General features: G+C 38.7%; 1 protein-coding gene across 5 annotated transcripts in view; it reads right to left on the bottom strand.

Annotated features, from left to right (window-relative positions):
* Positions 1-8,667: 8,667 nt before the first annotated feature.
* ADNP (activity dependent neuroprotector homeobox) overlaps positions 8,668-16,782 on the bottom strand; it is a 31,007-nt gene continuing 22,892 nt past the window's right edge. For 3 of the 5 annotated variants that reach the window (XM_026861951.1, XM_026861952.1, XM_026861950.1), the window contains exons 5-7: positions 16,520-16,632; positions 14,953-15,045; positions 9,926-13,066 (exon numbers count right to left, since the gene is read on the bottom strand). In XM_026861951.1, coding sequence (XP_026717752.1) covers positions 9,926-13,066; positions 14,953-15,045; positions 16,520-16,632 — 3,347 coding nt within the window. Of the gene's footprint in view, positions 13,067-14,952; positions 15,046-16,519; positions 16,633-16,782 lie in introns of all 5 variants that reach the window. The other 2 variants (XM_026861949.1, XM_026861953.1) reach the window with 1 other exon arrangement.

The raw sequence follows: 16,782 nt of genomic DNA, 5'->3' as shown, positions 1-16,782 counted from the left end.
GCTGCCAAAGAAACAGGTTTCAGTTTTTGCCCTGTTTTGGTTTTTATAGTCTAGGTATTGATTTTAATACCTGCAAGAATGATCAAATCTGAAAAATAATTATGGCCAGATAGCCAAGAATCCCCTTTTATCTTTCATAAGTTTGAGCAGAGTTCAAACTTATGTGGCAGGTTTCTGTAGAGAAGTGCTCCTTGAGCTGCTTTGTTTTCTTTGGATATCTGGAGCGGTGCTGATACACTCCAGGAAGCTTGGTGGGAAGGGAAAGGTGTATTGGTGCTGCTTCAGGTGGTAGGCAGCAGATATAAAAGAAATGGATTCAGGAGCTCTGGAAACATTAATAGTACTTAAGGCAAAGTGGACGAAATATTCTATTATTGCTTCTTTCTCTTCTCTGAAGCAGCAAAATTGATCAGGAGCTCAGTTTGGAGGGATAACTACTCCAATACAATTATTGTAAATACCTCTAAGTTGAACTACCAAGGCTTTAAATTCAGTAGCCTTAAAGGAGGCTTTTTTTTGTGGATCTGGAATGATTGCTGTCAGAGTAAGAATGAAGGTTCAAGTTGCCAGCTAAGTTTCCAGAGACACAGCATGTGGAAGGAAATAACATTGCTCCTCCTTTTCTAAGGTAAGCTACTCTTTCCTCTCTCTGTGAAAATAGCTCAATATTTTAGCTGTAACAGTCAGGCAAATAGCCTGGATAAACATACTGTTTGGAATAAGGTCAGAAATCCTTATAATGATGCCAAAGCTTTTTGCTGGGGCACTTGGTGCTGTACCAGTGCCCCTGCACCACAAAGACCATACCTACTCGCTTGCCCAGCTGCTTCCCAGAGTGGATTTGTGATTTGTGTAAGCAGGTGAAGGGCTACCTGCTCCTGATCTGTTTGGGAGGCTGTTGGGAAAGAGAATAGCCAGGGACAGATGGATGAATAGTCTTGCTGGGCTTGTGGTCCCTGAAGGGTAGATGCCCTACATCTGTTATAAAAGCAATACCAGAGTGAATTTCTGGACCATCTTGTGGGTACTCGGATAGAAGGGAAACAATTTTCCATGTCCACACTAGCAATTCTTAGAGCATTTGCCTTAAACGTAACGTTGCTGTGCAGGCTGACTTAAGCCTGGCTATGAAAATGAAACTGAGCAAGCAAACATATTCAGTCCAGCATTTATTTTTCTTCAATAGAAGGTAGACTATAACTGTCTGTGAATTAAGCTATTTCTTGGATGTGATGCAACCTGTAAGTGATCACCTTTTGACCCAGCTTTGCTGTTCTGATGCTGGGTTGTCAGAGTAACCATTATGCTCCTAAATGGGTCATTTTCTTACTGCTCTGTGTATTTAGCTTTATCAGCTGGGGGGCCTGGCTTTTAGGGGCTTCAAACTGTATTTCTCAGGGGGTGCTTTTAGTGCCTTAGATGTTATGTCACACAGCTTGTCTCCCTGGATAACTTGGTCGCCAGTTAAAATGCAATTGACTGAAGTCTTTGCCACCAAAAGTTTTAATCTTTCAGGCATGATTCTACATGCCATTTCTTTTATTTGCCTGCAAGTGCAGAGTTGTTGTGTGCACTTTATTTTTCAGAAGCTCTAGCAAATGTTTTAATCCTTTCATTTCTATTTGATCTAGCCTCATCTAACCATGTTATACTGCCTTCCAAATGCTAAATTCCTCTGTAATTCCTTTAATCTTTATTTCCTCAGTTTATTCACTCATTGTTGGGTCTTTAAGTTAATTAATAGTTTCCAAGTTTGGGACAAAGAATACAGGGGTATAGGGCATCTTAGCAGAGATCTCTTTTTCCAGCCTTCGTTTTCTAGGTACAGTGTAAGTTTGCTACACTACGCTCCACTGTCTCAAGCCTGACCTAAGAGACAAGAGGAGAAATAAAGATTGTATATTTGCACTGAATAGATGCCATAGGCTTTTATGGACACCCGTGAAGTGGCAGAACCTCAGCCAAGGCCCTTGTAGCCTGGATTAGATGTAAACACAGTTTATCTTACAGCCACTTCAGCGAGCTACTGCTGGCGTCAGTGCACTAGTGGTTGTGTGTTATGGTATGGATGCCACCCTAATGAGCACCAACTTTATAAGGGCCATAATCTGACCTTTATTAGATTGTGACACACATGCATCAAGTGATCTAGATGTGAAAAGCTATTTGTTACTACTTAAACCTTTCTCTTTTGATGGCTTCAATAGGCTTTGGAATTTCAAGACCTTTTCTCCCCCTTCTTCCCCCCCACCCCGTAGCAGGCAACCATATCACCTTCCTTTAAGTTTCACAGCAGCCTGACCACAAAGGAATTATTTAATCTTCAGTCTGTGTGATGTGCACAGCACAGAGATTCTTCATGCCCTTGTCTTTTAACCCTGTGTGGCATTTGTACCATTGTGAAAGAAAGCTTTCCTCAGACCCCTTCCTTGTTAAATACTGTCAAGTCATATGGATTGGTATCTTTGCCTCTCGTTTACTCTTGATTCAGCAGCTATACTTTAAGATAATGGAGACTGAAGCAGTTCCTTTAACAAGAGTGTTCCTTGATCAAAGTTTGGGTGGGTACATGTAAACCAGGAGCAGTCACTTTAGAAGTATTTATGGCAGGGTTAAGGGAAGTCACCTGGGTCAAGAGGGTATATAGAAAACATAGAGCATCTGCAGGTCGGAAAGGACCAAGTATAGCTGTGAATCATAGTACCTGTAGTGCTATGTAAGTAACAGGTACTATTCATCAAAACATCAGTTTACTATTGCAGGGATCTCAAAAAAAAAAAAAAAAATCATTGCAGTCATGGCATCATCTGTTTGGAGGAATTCTGGATAGTAGGTGCTAAGAATAAGCCGTTCTAAAATAACTGCCTACAGATCAGAGTGGGACAGTGGTTTCATGAGCTGTGGGAAATCCTGAGTCTACTTTTGAAGTGAGAGAGGCTCATGTCCTCAGTTAAGTTCAATTGCTCTGATCAGGGCTTTGTGTAAACAGATTGTCATCCAGCTTGTTAACTTTAATTACTGTAATTCATAACACTCTTCCGGCTTTGTTTTCTCCTGGTATGACCACTGGCAATATTGCCATAGAAATAAATGAAGGACAGATTATTTTACTTTGAAAATTGAAGTGACTTTTAACTTTACCTTCTACTTTGATTTTAGGGAAAATACAGAAAATGGTAACAATTCACTGTGAATTGTTCAGCTGGCTATTTTTTCAGCTTTTTTGGTTAGCATGTTTCCTCCTTTCAACCTTGTCACTAGTAGTTCTTACATGACCAATTCAGATTCATCTTGCCTTACTTGGTGAAAGTGACTGTTGATTTTCAATATTAGATGAAAAAAACAGTTACATTTTACATTAAAAAATCTAGTATTCTGCCCAGTAAAAGGAGCCTGTGCCTTTTTGTTTGGGTCTGTGCATAGTAACTTCAAACCCACATGCATCTGTTGATGATGATCACTAGAAGTATGTTTCTCCCCCATAGCAAGGTTTGTATATCCTCATAGCTAGTGAGTGCCCTTCTCTGAGAACATGGTACTGATCGCCGAGATGTGCAAATCCAGTCAGTCAGCAGAACCTCCACTCATCCTGCCTGTCCTGACAATGTCAGCACAGCAGCACAGCTTCGGTAGCCAGTACTAGGTCATAGTATAAGTGAATATTTACTTCTTAAATTGTGCCTAGACATGTATGGAAAGCCAGTATCTATTCTAAAGAATTATCTGGATACTCTCAAATGTTTGTAACCAGTTGCACAGCTTGAAACACACAAATGAGAACTAAATAAAAATAAATATAAGCATTACATCTAAATAGCGAACTATTCTCTGAAAATATGTTATTTGGAGCCTGGAGACCATTAGCTTTATGGGAAAGATAGGCTCTTCATTTTCCACTGAGACTGTGATTTTAGCTAGAGGTTTGAATTGTTGCACTACAGCAAAAAGATTTTATCTCCTCAATTCAGGATTAATCAATTATTTGAATTCTTAAAAACCCCAGAAGCAAAACCAAATCCCTTTCTATATTTCTTCTGTAGTCAGTATTTTCCAGTATTACTAATTCATTTGCATTTTTCTGTGCCTTAAAACTAATTTCCCCTGTGTTCTACTCTATTTTTATCTGCTGAGTATTAATCCAGCAAAAATGATTGCAAAGTCTGTAGAATCAGGTGTGAAACAACTAAACATTTTCAGCATTGTTTACAAAGCCAATTATCTTGTATTGGAAAGTAACTTCAGTTCTGAGATGCTGATCCCCCCACCCCACCGTCTCTTTCACATGATCAGCTCTGTGAAGTATTAGATCCTGTTCTTTAACAGCAAGATTAATTTCTATCCTGTTCTTGTTTCAGAGACACCCTCTATCAGCAGCACGCCCTTATGACCTGCCAAAACTCTACCGAACCGAAGACTTTTTTCCAATGAACTATGTAGGTACTAAGTATCAAAATAATTAAATTTTGACTACCAAAAGTTTTTTAGGAAAGGCTGCCTGAGTTTATTCTTACAGTTCTTACTTTATGACATTAGGAAGAAGCAACTGTTACATTTCAGATCTTTGGCTAGCACCTCTAAGGGAAGCTAAAAAATCTCTGATCATATTGTAGCTATATGAGGCTGGAACATTTATTCTCAGATTTGATCACAGTTGTTGGCACTTACTTGAGAAGCTTCCTAAATCAATGGGGAAAATGTACAAAACCTCACTTTGTTTACCTTCGCATTTTTATACTTAAAATGCTTAGAAGGTTGAAGAGTGCTTTAGTATGGCATGTTAAAACTGTCAAGTAACGTGCTAATATTGCCAGCTTCACAAATGCACAAATGTTCAGATTTTACAAGAGAACGTGAAGTCAATGTCAAAATTTTAAAATTCAATAAACTGCACATGGCTGAAGCTTCCAACACTCTATTTCAAACTAAGAATAGGGGTTTACAAGCTGTTGTGTAATATAACTTGAATGGTATAAATAAACTTCTGCAAAGCTGTTACAGACCTTTGGATGTGCAATTTTGTAATGCAGATGCCATTTAGCCAGGACCAGGAGTAGCACAGTTCATCTCTGCACCTGTAGCTTTTTTTTTTTTTTTTTTTTTTACTTAAAATAGGTCTAGGGAACCAAAACACACTCAGTTCTCTGAGTAAGAAACATTAGGAAGAGAAGGTTATATACTTTCCAGATGATTGGCTTTGCATACAGTACAAATTGGAGAAACAGAAATAAATGCTGTTGTTTTTAAAATACCTGTGGAAAAACTCAAGATGGAGGACCCAATGCAAATTCTGTAAAGGGGGGCGGGGGGGAAGCTTATGGTGAAAGTAAAGCTACATGGCTTTGAGTAACCATGGAGACCAATGCTTTTCTGATGCAGAAATAAATGAACTCAACCTTTTCATATTTATTAGTGGGACTGATGATGAAAGATAAAGTCGAATTAAAATATAAAGCAATAGAAGACAGACCTAGTCAGTGCCTCTGCCCCTGCAATGCAGGTTATTGTAACAGATTATTACAGATGAGCTGGTATTACAGAGAGGCAAATTAGTTATGAACAGAACAAAATACTCTTAGTTATACCAACCTGTTTATCCAAATACCAGCTTATTCACAGAAATGAAGAGACAGTACACACGACTTATTCCTGAAATCTTTTGGTTCTGTTAAAAATGGAAATAAACTTGGTTTAATGCCATAGCAGTGTATGAAATATATGTACTACAAAATGGTAAATTGTTTGCGTATTAGTAGGTATTTGAAACCTACTCATTTCTTGGTGGTAAGGATGACAGAATTTTCCTGTAAAAATACTGGGTTAATATTTAGGTTTCTGTCTTGAAAATACATGTCAAAGGGTCAAGTATTAACTGGGAAGTTCTTGCTACAGCAATGTTACTGCTGAACAGAGGATGGCAGCATTAAATGTCACTTGAACTTTCAGTAAGATTAAGAGCTTGTGAAATCAAACTTCAATGCAGATATTTCTGCAACATCGTATTTTGACTGAGTAGAAATCCCAGTGTAGATAAAGGGTTAAGTCACAGCACCCAAAGGAAAATGCTGAGATCAAGTGTGATTTTAGTGTATGATGCACCGGATAGAAAATTGGGAGTTTAGCAAAAGCTGTCTGTCCGTCCCTCCTGGAAAATAATGGTTTGGAGGAAAGCTTACTGGCTGTAACTGTGCCTCAAGCAGTGAGGGGGAGGGGATGGAAGGAGTGTACTAAAGGAACAAGCTCAAGTGCACTTGTTGAAGCACCACAGGTCAGTGCAGTGCACAATGCTTCAAAATAACAGTTATTACAAGCCCATATGAACTCCCACAGAAATAAAGCATCATATAAAATGCAGTGACCCTTAACAATCTCGGACTGTTCTTGCCACTCTCAGGTATCCTCTAAAGTCACAGTACAGGTCACATCTGAAATAGTTTTTGTTGTTGTACAAAGCTGTCTTGTGTCTAGAAACAATGCCTATGCTAAGCACTTCATTCTCAATTGCTACAACTTTTAGATTTCAGATAACGTGTTTGAGATGGAAAACACACTTCCCATTGCTTCAATTCAGGTAAACTGGCTGAAACAAAAATCTTAAAGTTTTAAATTAATGGTCCTTCTGCTCTGCTGTGCTGGCCAAACTAGTTTTCAAGGTCTCACACTGAATACTGAAGAATTTAAAGGCTGGCCTGAGCTGGCTACTCTGCAAGCACAGCTGGTACATTGCTTAATGTATGTAAAAATTAAATAACTTCCATCTCATGAAATTAGAATGGTGCGATATGTTGAGATTATACAAACTGGGTTTAAGGTTCCTCCAGTTTTATCGGGCCATTTACATCTTCTGCTTTTTTGACTTCCTCAAAAATGTGTGGTTAGCCTCAAATCTAGAAAGGAATTCCTGCCTAGGCTAAAATCCACATTTGAAGAGTAACTTGTTTGAAATACTAGAAAGTTTATGCCACTTAAAACAACCACCCCCAATCATTGATATTCCTGGTAGGGCAGACTATTTTTGTGCAAGACCTTTAATCACTATATAAAATGGTATTTCCTCTCATGGAATTTTCAGGCAAATGAAACACTTCTAAACAGTTCATGTTTTATCGTCTTACAATATTCGGTAACTACAAACAGGAGCTCAGAATTTGGAAGGTTGACTTTTATCTATAGAGTTCCCTAATATGAAGTTAACCTTAAGAGATATTGACAAGTATGATGCAGACTCATGATAACCAAATTTTTTTTATTGCATTGCTTAACAGAGGTTAAACTGTTGGGGGTTTTTTTAAAGCTTTTAAAAAATGTATTTGTAAAATCCCTTAAAGCCTAAGTGAAATGACACAAATTCTGAAATGTCTTTTAACTTTTCACATAGTAGCCTCCTGTGAAATAGAGCAGCCTACAGAGGGAGAAAGGAACCGTAACCAAGTTTTCTTAGCAAGGAGCAACCTTTCCTAGAACTGAGTGCCTTGATTTTGTTGGGAAAAAGATTATCAACCCACTGACATCTCTAAGTGGTAGCTGACAAACTCTCAGCTGATTTACTGAAGTTATTTTCAATGAAATAGTTCAGAAAGCCTGCTAAAAAAATGAGTTGATGCTCAAGTTCTCTCTTAAGGCAGAGAAACACAAGGAGCAGTTTTGCTGATGTAAATGTCAAAAGTATTTTTCCTGTATCATTCTTAAAATGTATCTTCTACTGCTTGAGTGCATAACTGGGAGCCAGTCCAACTTCCACTCCTCTAAGTTAAAAAAGCGGAATGAGAGTACACATCCCTTATGTGAAGGGGAAAAGGACAAGACCAATCTATACTATCTTCACCTAAAGGTACTGTTTTGAGTCATCACTTCACACTTAATTAGTTCAACAAACCCAGATATGCTCATTCCAAAGAGTGGCAGCAGCACCCATTAGTTGCAGAAGGTAAAGGCATAGAGTTTTGTCTTTGGCTTATATATAGTGGCTTGTTTGTTATAGTGGTGGAAAGCAGAGTTTATACACAAGGCTGCTAGACAGCTAAATGCTTTCTCAAGATCTTTTGCAAAACGGTTTTGCTCTTTAACATGTTGAAGAACACAGAGCTATTTCTTCCATTAATCAAAATTTCACAGATCGATTTAATTCTTGTAAAGTATCAAAAAATAGGTACTCTGATATTTATTAGACATATACCTAAATCAAACTCATCACTCTAAGAATAGTTTGTTCTCATCACAATTAGATTCCCTTCAGTGCATTATTTTCTCGATGAGGTTTGGGTTGTGCAGCTGTCTGTTGTACTGCACACTTGCCAAAATGCAGGACTGGCCTGACAAACCAATCACAAATTTTAACAAAGGGGTTTTTTTAGTATTCAAATTACTTTTTTCTTCGAAGCCCAAACAAGGCTGTGGCTTGCAAGGCATGCTCCTTCATGTTTAAATGGTAATTATTCACATACCTTGGCTATCATTTACCCTCAAGATGCAGTGCTTCAGAGAGAGACGTTGTTCTAGGTAGCTTTTTAATATGTGAAAGTGATCTCCAGTCATGTAAGTACAAAGGGATGGAGAAAAATGCAAGTAATTCATAGACCTTGTTTCTCCAGGATGCAGAAGCAGCAAATCAATTCTATTTATAAGTTAGTACTCTAAAATGCTAAACAGTAAAGACAAATTCAGCCAAAGTTAGTTTTGTAGGATTTTCAATATTCTTGAAGAGATCAGTCTATTCAGTAAGAAAGTACTATAGAGCCGTGCCCCAGCAGAGCTGTGGAGCACACTGGGGTGGGGGGGAAAAAGGAACACATGTAGCAGATAGGATTTACCAAACAGGAATGAAGCACTTGCATGTAATAAAGCAGATATTTACATTAAGCACAATACAGCAATTTATTTAGATGCTTAAATGAAGAATACAAAGGGAAATAAAGATCACAAAATTATACATACTACAACAGTGTGTCATATATTAGATGGTATAAATGAATACAACACCTTGTTGGTGTTAACTAAAGATAAAACTAAATATCCAAAACACAGCACTTTTGTTTCAGTGTGCTGCTCAACACAATACACTTTTATACAGATCTAAAAGGTGTCAAAATTAGTAGCTGCAAACTTGTTTCTTGCATGTGATTTTTCTTTTTTAGCTTAAAAGATTTCAGAAAATGGCTCTGAAATACGTTTGTCATCAGTTGTAATGTCAAGGATATTCAGAACAAGAAAATTCTATAATACAATAGAGTCCAGATATATTTTTTTTTTATGTTGCTGGCCTCTGTTTTGAGATTGTACAAGGTTATGTGCAAAAACTAAGTTTGTCAAAATTCTTACTATAGCAGTTTCAAGCTTTTGCTAGGTAAACTAGATACAGCATTTATTACACAGCAGGGCAACACTAAAAAAGAGAAACAAATCTATGATGGGTACACAAGAACAATTTCATAAGCTTCACTTGAATAGGTCTAAAAGACTGTACAAATATACATTTCAACTATTCAGAATGATACATGAAAAAAAATCAATTTCCCCATAGTCTACTATACACGTTGAACTGGTAGCTTGTATGGTTGGCCCTACACTACCATGTGAAAAGGGTAATGTTTAAAAAGACATACAACTGAACATGTACAAGAGTGAAATAAATGTTGAAAATGCAGATAAAATAAACCTCTGCTTTTCTCTGTGTGCATTCTGGAGCCACCAGCTTATCTGTTTTCACATTAAGTTACTGTGCTCATCCCAGCAGATATCCTCAAGCAAGATTAGCCAACAGCATCCTTAATAACCACTGGAGTAACAGTGGCCACAACCACCACACACCATGACCTAGCACTTGAAAGGCAGTACCAGTAAGAATTGAAGCTTAGCAGTCATACTGAAATGAAAGTGTTTAGACAGTTGTAGATCAGATCCTACTACTGACACCTCTGAATTGAGCAGATCACGCTTGCTGGCTGCTCAGCTCCACGCCAGTTAAGCTGCTGTGCATTGGTTCTGCTACTCCATCAGTCACACTGTCAAACTGATCTCCATCCTCACTGTCAATTGTGCTATTCTGCCATTCCATCTGCTGGTTTGACAAGCTCTCCTCCATCTCTGATGCATTTTTCCATTGCGACTGGTCCTTAGACCAAAACTCTTCTACTTTTCCATAGGAACGATTCTTCCACTTTGACTGTTCTTCATCACTTTCAGATCCACCCCCTTTTGTCTCAGCAGCCGGTTTACTGCTACCGGCATCTTCGCTTTGGGAGGATTCATCTGTCCACGCTTCTGGTTTTACTTCTGATGTATTATCTTCAAAATCAGACACCTGCTGAGAACCAGGCCCGCTTTCAGACTGTGAAGCTCCATCTTTCCATTCAACAGTATCCTCTTGATCATCCTGATCACCTTCGCTATCTGAAACATCACCTGCTAGTTTCGTTGGTTCTTCAGCAGAAATAATCTCTTCATATTTAGAGCTTTTCTCTTGTTTTTGATCAGACTTCTCTGGAGACTGCAATGCGTTTTCTTCAACGATTTCCTTGGATATGCTGTCCTCGGGGTTCTCCGCTATGGTATCAGAAGAGGTTTTCCCACCAACGTCAGAAATACGCTGACCGAAGGGACTACCGCTTTCATTGTATTCCTCTTCTATATTTTCATAGCTGTCCGAGGAACTTTCATTGTCTTTTTCTAAGTTTATTTTTTTATCAACAGTTTTACTAACATTGACTCTGGAATTCTTTTCGTCGTGGTTTTCAAACAGCCATTCAGCATCGAAATCCATTTCATGTTTAACCTTGTTTAACTCTTTCATATTGAAACCAAGCAGCACACCAGGTTTGTATTTCTCACAATCTCTAACACATTTCTTCCTTTTGTTACTAAAATGAGACGCAATATCAGATTTCCAGAGCCACAAACTGGCAGCCAGCTTTTCAATCTCTCTCCTAGTGGGATATGGTTGTTTATTAAAATACTTTGTAAGAAATGTTTTCCTGGCCTCATAGGAATCATCTTCATGGCCCTTGGGGTCCAATGCTAGAACTACAGGTTCTTCAGGCTTCTCCTCAAAGGCAGATGGGGAGTCATCATCATCCATTTTCCTCTTCTTCATTAGCGAGAACTCCATGTGTTCATAAGTACGTTTTACAGGTGCTACAGCTGGAGACTGACTTAGCCGAGATGACGAGGTACCTTTGTCCTGGCCATTCTGAGTCTTCCCCACACCTCTGCAGTGAACAAGGTGCAGCGTTATCGTTGAGGCAGTCATGTTACTAGTATATACACCAAGGCAATGAATGCATTTGTAGGTTAACTTCTTCTCAACCGGATGGACTGTCTGAATCACTTGATGCCTCTCCCGTAGATGATGTGCCAGTGCATCAGAGATGGGTCCTTTTAGGATTGAAAAGCACAGAGGACAGAGAGTTTTCCCCACATCTTTTTTGTAGGGAACTGCTGCTTGTGGTGAACTTTTTACAGGTACATCAGACTTCTCCTGGATTTTCGGCTGTGGTTTTGGAGGAACTGGGGGAGTATTCTGAGCGTGGTAAGCAACAGATTCAGCAGGAGCATCTCTCAGGTTGTAGGTGGTTACAAGAAGATGTATATTCGTGTGACTACCCTGCTGCAATGTCAAATCAAAGGTTAGAGTGGAGTCAGTTTTAGGTCCCATTTCTTCATCAACATGAACCATTCGCATGTGAGCAGCCATCTTTTCAACATCATTGAAGGTTGAGCGGCAATACGGACAAGACAGACCATGTATTAACATATGATTAAGCAATGTATCAGTGGGTAAATAGCGATTACAGTATAGACATTTGCTAGTGAAATTGTGTATTTTCATTATATAGTTAGCTACTGCAGGCACCTTTTCAGCCTTGTGCTCCTTCTCAAAGTGGACACTATACACATTTTCAGGAAACAGCTCATTACAGATTGTACAGATTTTCCACTTCTGTGTGGATGATGTATTGACAGTGGAAGGACCTGTAGCAGCTACGGGAGATTTTGAGCCAGACTGACCTAATACTCTTGAAGCTGCCTGTGACTGAGATAATGACGTCTGTTTCAACTGAGCTGATGAAAGAGAAGATGAATTGGCAGACTGAAGAGAGTATCTTGCCGAGGCCTGTGATCTTTGTTCCCCTCCAAGAGTATAAGGCCTTCCATTTCCACTTGCTGAAAACTGTTTCATTGTTTGCGACTGTTGTGGAATAGAAACTGGTGCATTACCACTTAAGTTTAGCCTTCCCCCTGGCTGACCAACGTAACTTGGTGGTACTGATTTGACTCCGTAATTGTTTTGTTGGAGATGAACATTTGACATCATATTCACTCCTGCGGAATTTAACGTAGGCTTTGGTATAGTGAGTCTGTTCATCATCTGTTGTGATGAAAGAGATCGAACGCTTCCAGGGGAAAGGGGACCCATCCTCTGAGGGAGTCCCATAGGCTTTTTATCCTGGGGTTTTGGAGCTATGAGCATCAAAGGTTTAGATCTTGGAACCACTACATTAGTGTGACCTATCATTGCTGTTACCTGGTATCCTATACGTTCATGGTCTTCGATAACATGCTGTACTAAAGCTTCGTATGATTTCGGCATAAAAAGGCATCGTTTGCAGTGAATACTACCCTCCTCTCGGGTACTGGAGCTTAACGGAACTGCACCATTGAGTGACTTTTCACCTCCCTTCGCTACGTAAGGAGCAGCAACATGCTGAAAATGTTCCCTGTAAATGTGCTTTCTAACTATTTCATACAGAGGATCTCGGTAAGTGCACTTCTTACAGTAATAAACAGCTTGCTCTACACTGTCAGCCTGCTTAGGTTTAAGGCTATCATGTTTGTTTTTATCTTTAAAAGTGCTGATGCCTCCACTTGGTGTATTGGCATTTGGAGCATGAAATATTTTAATGTGCGTTTCCAAAGTCTTTTTGTCCGCATTGAAAGTACAGTAAGGACAATTAAGGAGAATCCTATTTTCAAAGTCTTCGCTATGAACATTCCGGAAGTGGCTTTTGTACGCTGAAAAGAACTTCGAGGAAAATGGACATGCACTGCAGCAAAAGGGCTTTGTCCGATAGTCCTTAAAACAAAGAACAAAGCAGAAACTAAATATTGAAAAGCAGTTTTTGGAAAAACAACATCCATGATCTTCTCTAAACAGTAATGTTTCTTAATAATAGTCTCAAGACACTGCCACAGTCTCAAACCTTTAATTTATTATCTCCAATTTTTGGCCCTAATCGGGCCCTAAAAAGTTTATCACCTGAACATACACGTGATGTGGCGAGTGCCAGTTTAGAGGTCCCTCAAGAATTTAACCATAAACTCAGCACGCAAGGCTAAATCATAAGCATCTTTCTCCACCAGTCAAAAAAAAGCCTCATTCCCTGCAGCTGAGCTGCATAAAAAGTTCACCATAAGCTTGTTTCTGGGGGAAAAGACAAGCATGATTGTTTGACTAAGATGAGACTGTATCCAGAAGACGTGAGTTACTTCCCACCAAAATCTGTCAACCATTTATGGCTATAAAATGGATATATAACTTTAGCTGTTTCAGTGTCTTAATCCATTACAAACTCTACCATAAAAGATGCTCTTCAAAACTTTTTTTGGTGAAAAAATGGATTTAATCTTACCAAGTCATATACTAAGGCCACATAAGCCCTTAAAGCCACCAGGCCTTTTCCTGCTGATCAAAGCACAAACCTGATTTTAAAAGCAATCTTGAGTCAGAAAAAAAGATATTTGAAAATTCCACACTTGTTGCCAATGCAGTTCTTGTCAAGTGTTGTAACAGAAACTAAAGTTACACTGGCCTCAGAGATAGCCACAAGCAATCTGGCATTTCAGATGAGATAAGATATGAAATTCAAATGGTTACAAACATTCATCACAAGCATCAAAACAAGTCTTGTGTATCAAATTACACACAGATCATTTGAAGCAGCTGGAGAGTTGTGCTCTCCCTCTGCATACGTAGGAATATGCTTCTGTCCACCCTCTGAAGCCTCAGACATCTGGGAGGGTGGACACAAGATACAACGAACCACACTGTCTCCTTTAATATTACAATTTATATTCTGGAAATAACTAGAAAAAAGGAAAACATCAGCAGATGTTTTTATGGAACACAGTAATAAAGGGACATTTTTAGATTAACACTACTCTAGGAATTCATCATAATACAGGTTCCCATTTCCTGTAGGAGCAATACCTGACCTTTCATATGCTACAAGAGGGCTTATTTTGCAGAGAGGAGTTCTCACCTTCTCACTGCTCTGTCAGTGCTGGTATGAGGCTACTGCAGAGCACATGACTTGACTTATACATATTTAATCTGAATCAAGTATTATTTCCTCCCTCCAGTTCAATTCAAATTTCCTTTATTACTGACTCAAACATCTAAAAAGTAATACTTGCAGTGTCACCTAATTCTGCTGCACAAAACTATATATGCCTAAACCAAACCTTGGACATAGTCAGACTCTTAAGAATCTTCAGGTGTGGTGGACAGCTAACAGAGCAACAACAGTGAAGAGAGCAGCAGTTAGATGGGTTCATTTAAGCTTTTTCTGAAATGATGAAAACAGATAATGAAATGTTTTAGCAAAGATAAAAAAAAAAAACTTATCACAAACTGTGTAAAATTGTTCATCTTTTGACCAGAAGGAAAGTGAAACTGTGCTAAGCTTGAAAACAGATGGGTTCTTAATATGCAGTTGTCAAGGGGTGAATAGGATTTTTTGACCAAGCAGTTCTCCAGTATTTGGCTATCCATACTACTGAGATAAAGTTTTTTTTTTTTTAAAAAAAAAAAAAAGACCACAGCTCTTTGCCATCCCTTAGACTGACAACAAATGAAGATCAATGATAAAACTGCAGGAAAAGCTCTTGGCATATTTGTGCAACACCCTTTAGCATGAACCGTCTTCAGAATCAGATGTGCCAACATCAACTATTACCAACCTGATTTTTTGTAAGCGATGGGTCCCACAATCCTACATCTTCCCATGTAGTGTTTTTCAAATAAAAGTCATTAGGTTCAAACTGCTTAAAATCCTGGAGAAGGGGAAGATGGGAAGAGAGCACAGAGAATCAAAACCAAAGACCAACTGCTCCCTTAAGCAGCTCTTGTCAGCATCCATGCAGTCCTCTCAAGTGCAGCTGGCAAATCGCAGGTATTAGCAATTCGAGGAAGGGTGGGGATTTACAGTGCAGCTCTTTGAAGAGCTGGGAATAGTCTCAATATCATAGAACACCTTAAGAACTATTCTCAATACTCATCCTCCTAATTAACCCAAGACTGTAATTACATACCTGTCCCATTTAAAGCCACCTGCTAAACATTTAAAACCATACAAACACTTTACCATAACTCTGATGGTTGGTTGGTGGTTTTTTTTTTTTGGGGGGGGGGAAAGAAAATGTCATTTGATTGGTTTGGGGTGGTTGTTTGTTTTTTAATTAATTTCACACAGGAATCCAGATAAAAATTTTAGTTTGACTAAATATATGATGTCCAGGAAGCCCATTTTCTATTAAAAAATAATCTTATGAAGTACTTTGTCATTTCATCTTTGGCATATAAACCAGCAGCACATAGGGGACTCAAAAACAGTATTTCCACTGAAATGAATACTGAAAGTAACATTGGCCCAGTTCAGAATTTTACCCTTAAAAATTATACTTGCTCCACAAATTTTCCAGGCAGGAGGGACTGGCATTTCTTTCTCTTAATGCATCTCACTTAAATGCTCTTTGCAGACACACTAACAGGAAAGCCAAAGCAAACCGGTCACAATTTGCCAAGTACTCTAAAGAGTTAAAGTGTGTGAACTGGCGGCGAGCAAGTTAGTTGTTCAGGAGAGAAAGCTGCACTTTTGAGAGGGCAGTTATGAAGTTTGTCCAGAAGAGTAGCACAAATACCCTTCCTGCCCTTCTAACAGGAACTAACACAGGTACAGAAGTGATTCTTTAACTTGGGTGACCTACTGTTAGCACTGACAAACACTTCATGAAAACCTCAGAACCATCTTCTGTCCCCCAAGAACATCCTATACCACATGTAGTCCTTGCTTCATTCCCACATGTTCAGTTAGCAAGTGCTATTTTTAAGAATCCAACATAAACAAAAGATGACCTACCTTTGATGATACATCAGGGCAGTCACATATAGCCTGAAGTGTATCTTATCTGCACTAAACTTTCTAAAAAGTGTTTACAGGTGCATTTTATCTCAAGTTATTAAGTCCTACTTTGTGTAGAATTTAAAAAGCAATGCAGGGGTAGCAACACCTGAACAACAAGGCTCAAATGAAATCCCAGGATCATTCTCAGAAGCTGATAAGAACAGAGGAATATGGTGTGAGAACAGCATACAGGGGATTCCTTCAAAATTCACAATAAAAATTTAACATTTTGTGAAACAGGTCTAAAAAAACTCCCAAATTACATCACACCAAAGACCTTACAGTTCCACAAACTTTGGAGGATTTTGACTCTAACTGCAACACTTTGGAGGTATCATACTTACTTCTATATGTTCCTTACAGTATTCCAAACCAATGTCACTAAGTATTTTTTTCACAGTTTTCCGGGCCTTTCTTAAACTGCCAAGGTTGTTGACAGGAAGTTGGAACATAGTTTCTATTGAAAAAGAAAGTAAGAGAAAAGGTTTAAGTCAAATGTGTTTTGTATTAGTAATTTTCTGTCTCATTTTACCCATATAACTCAGTATCAGAGCTCTACCATTAACTAAGAAACTACCACATTTTCTGTCTGATTTGTTCTTAAATG

This window comes from Athene cunicularia (genome assembly GCF_003259725.1).
Source record: "Athene cunicularia isolate RWA chromosome 20 unlocalized genomic scaffold, athCun1 chr20_part1, whole genome shotgun sequence".
Taxonomy (NCBI): Eukaryota; Metazoa; Chordata; class Aves; order Strigiformes; family Strigidae; genus Athene; species Athene cunicularia.
This window is presented reverse-complemented; position numbering and strand designations above follow the sequence as displayed.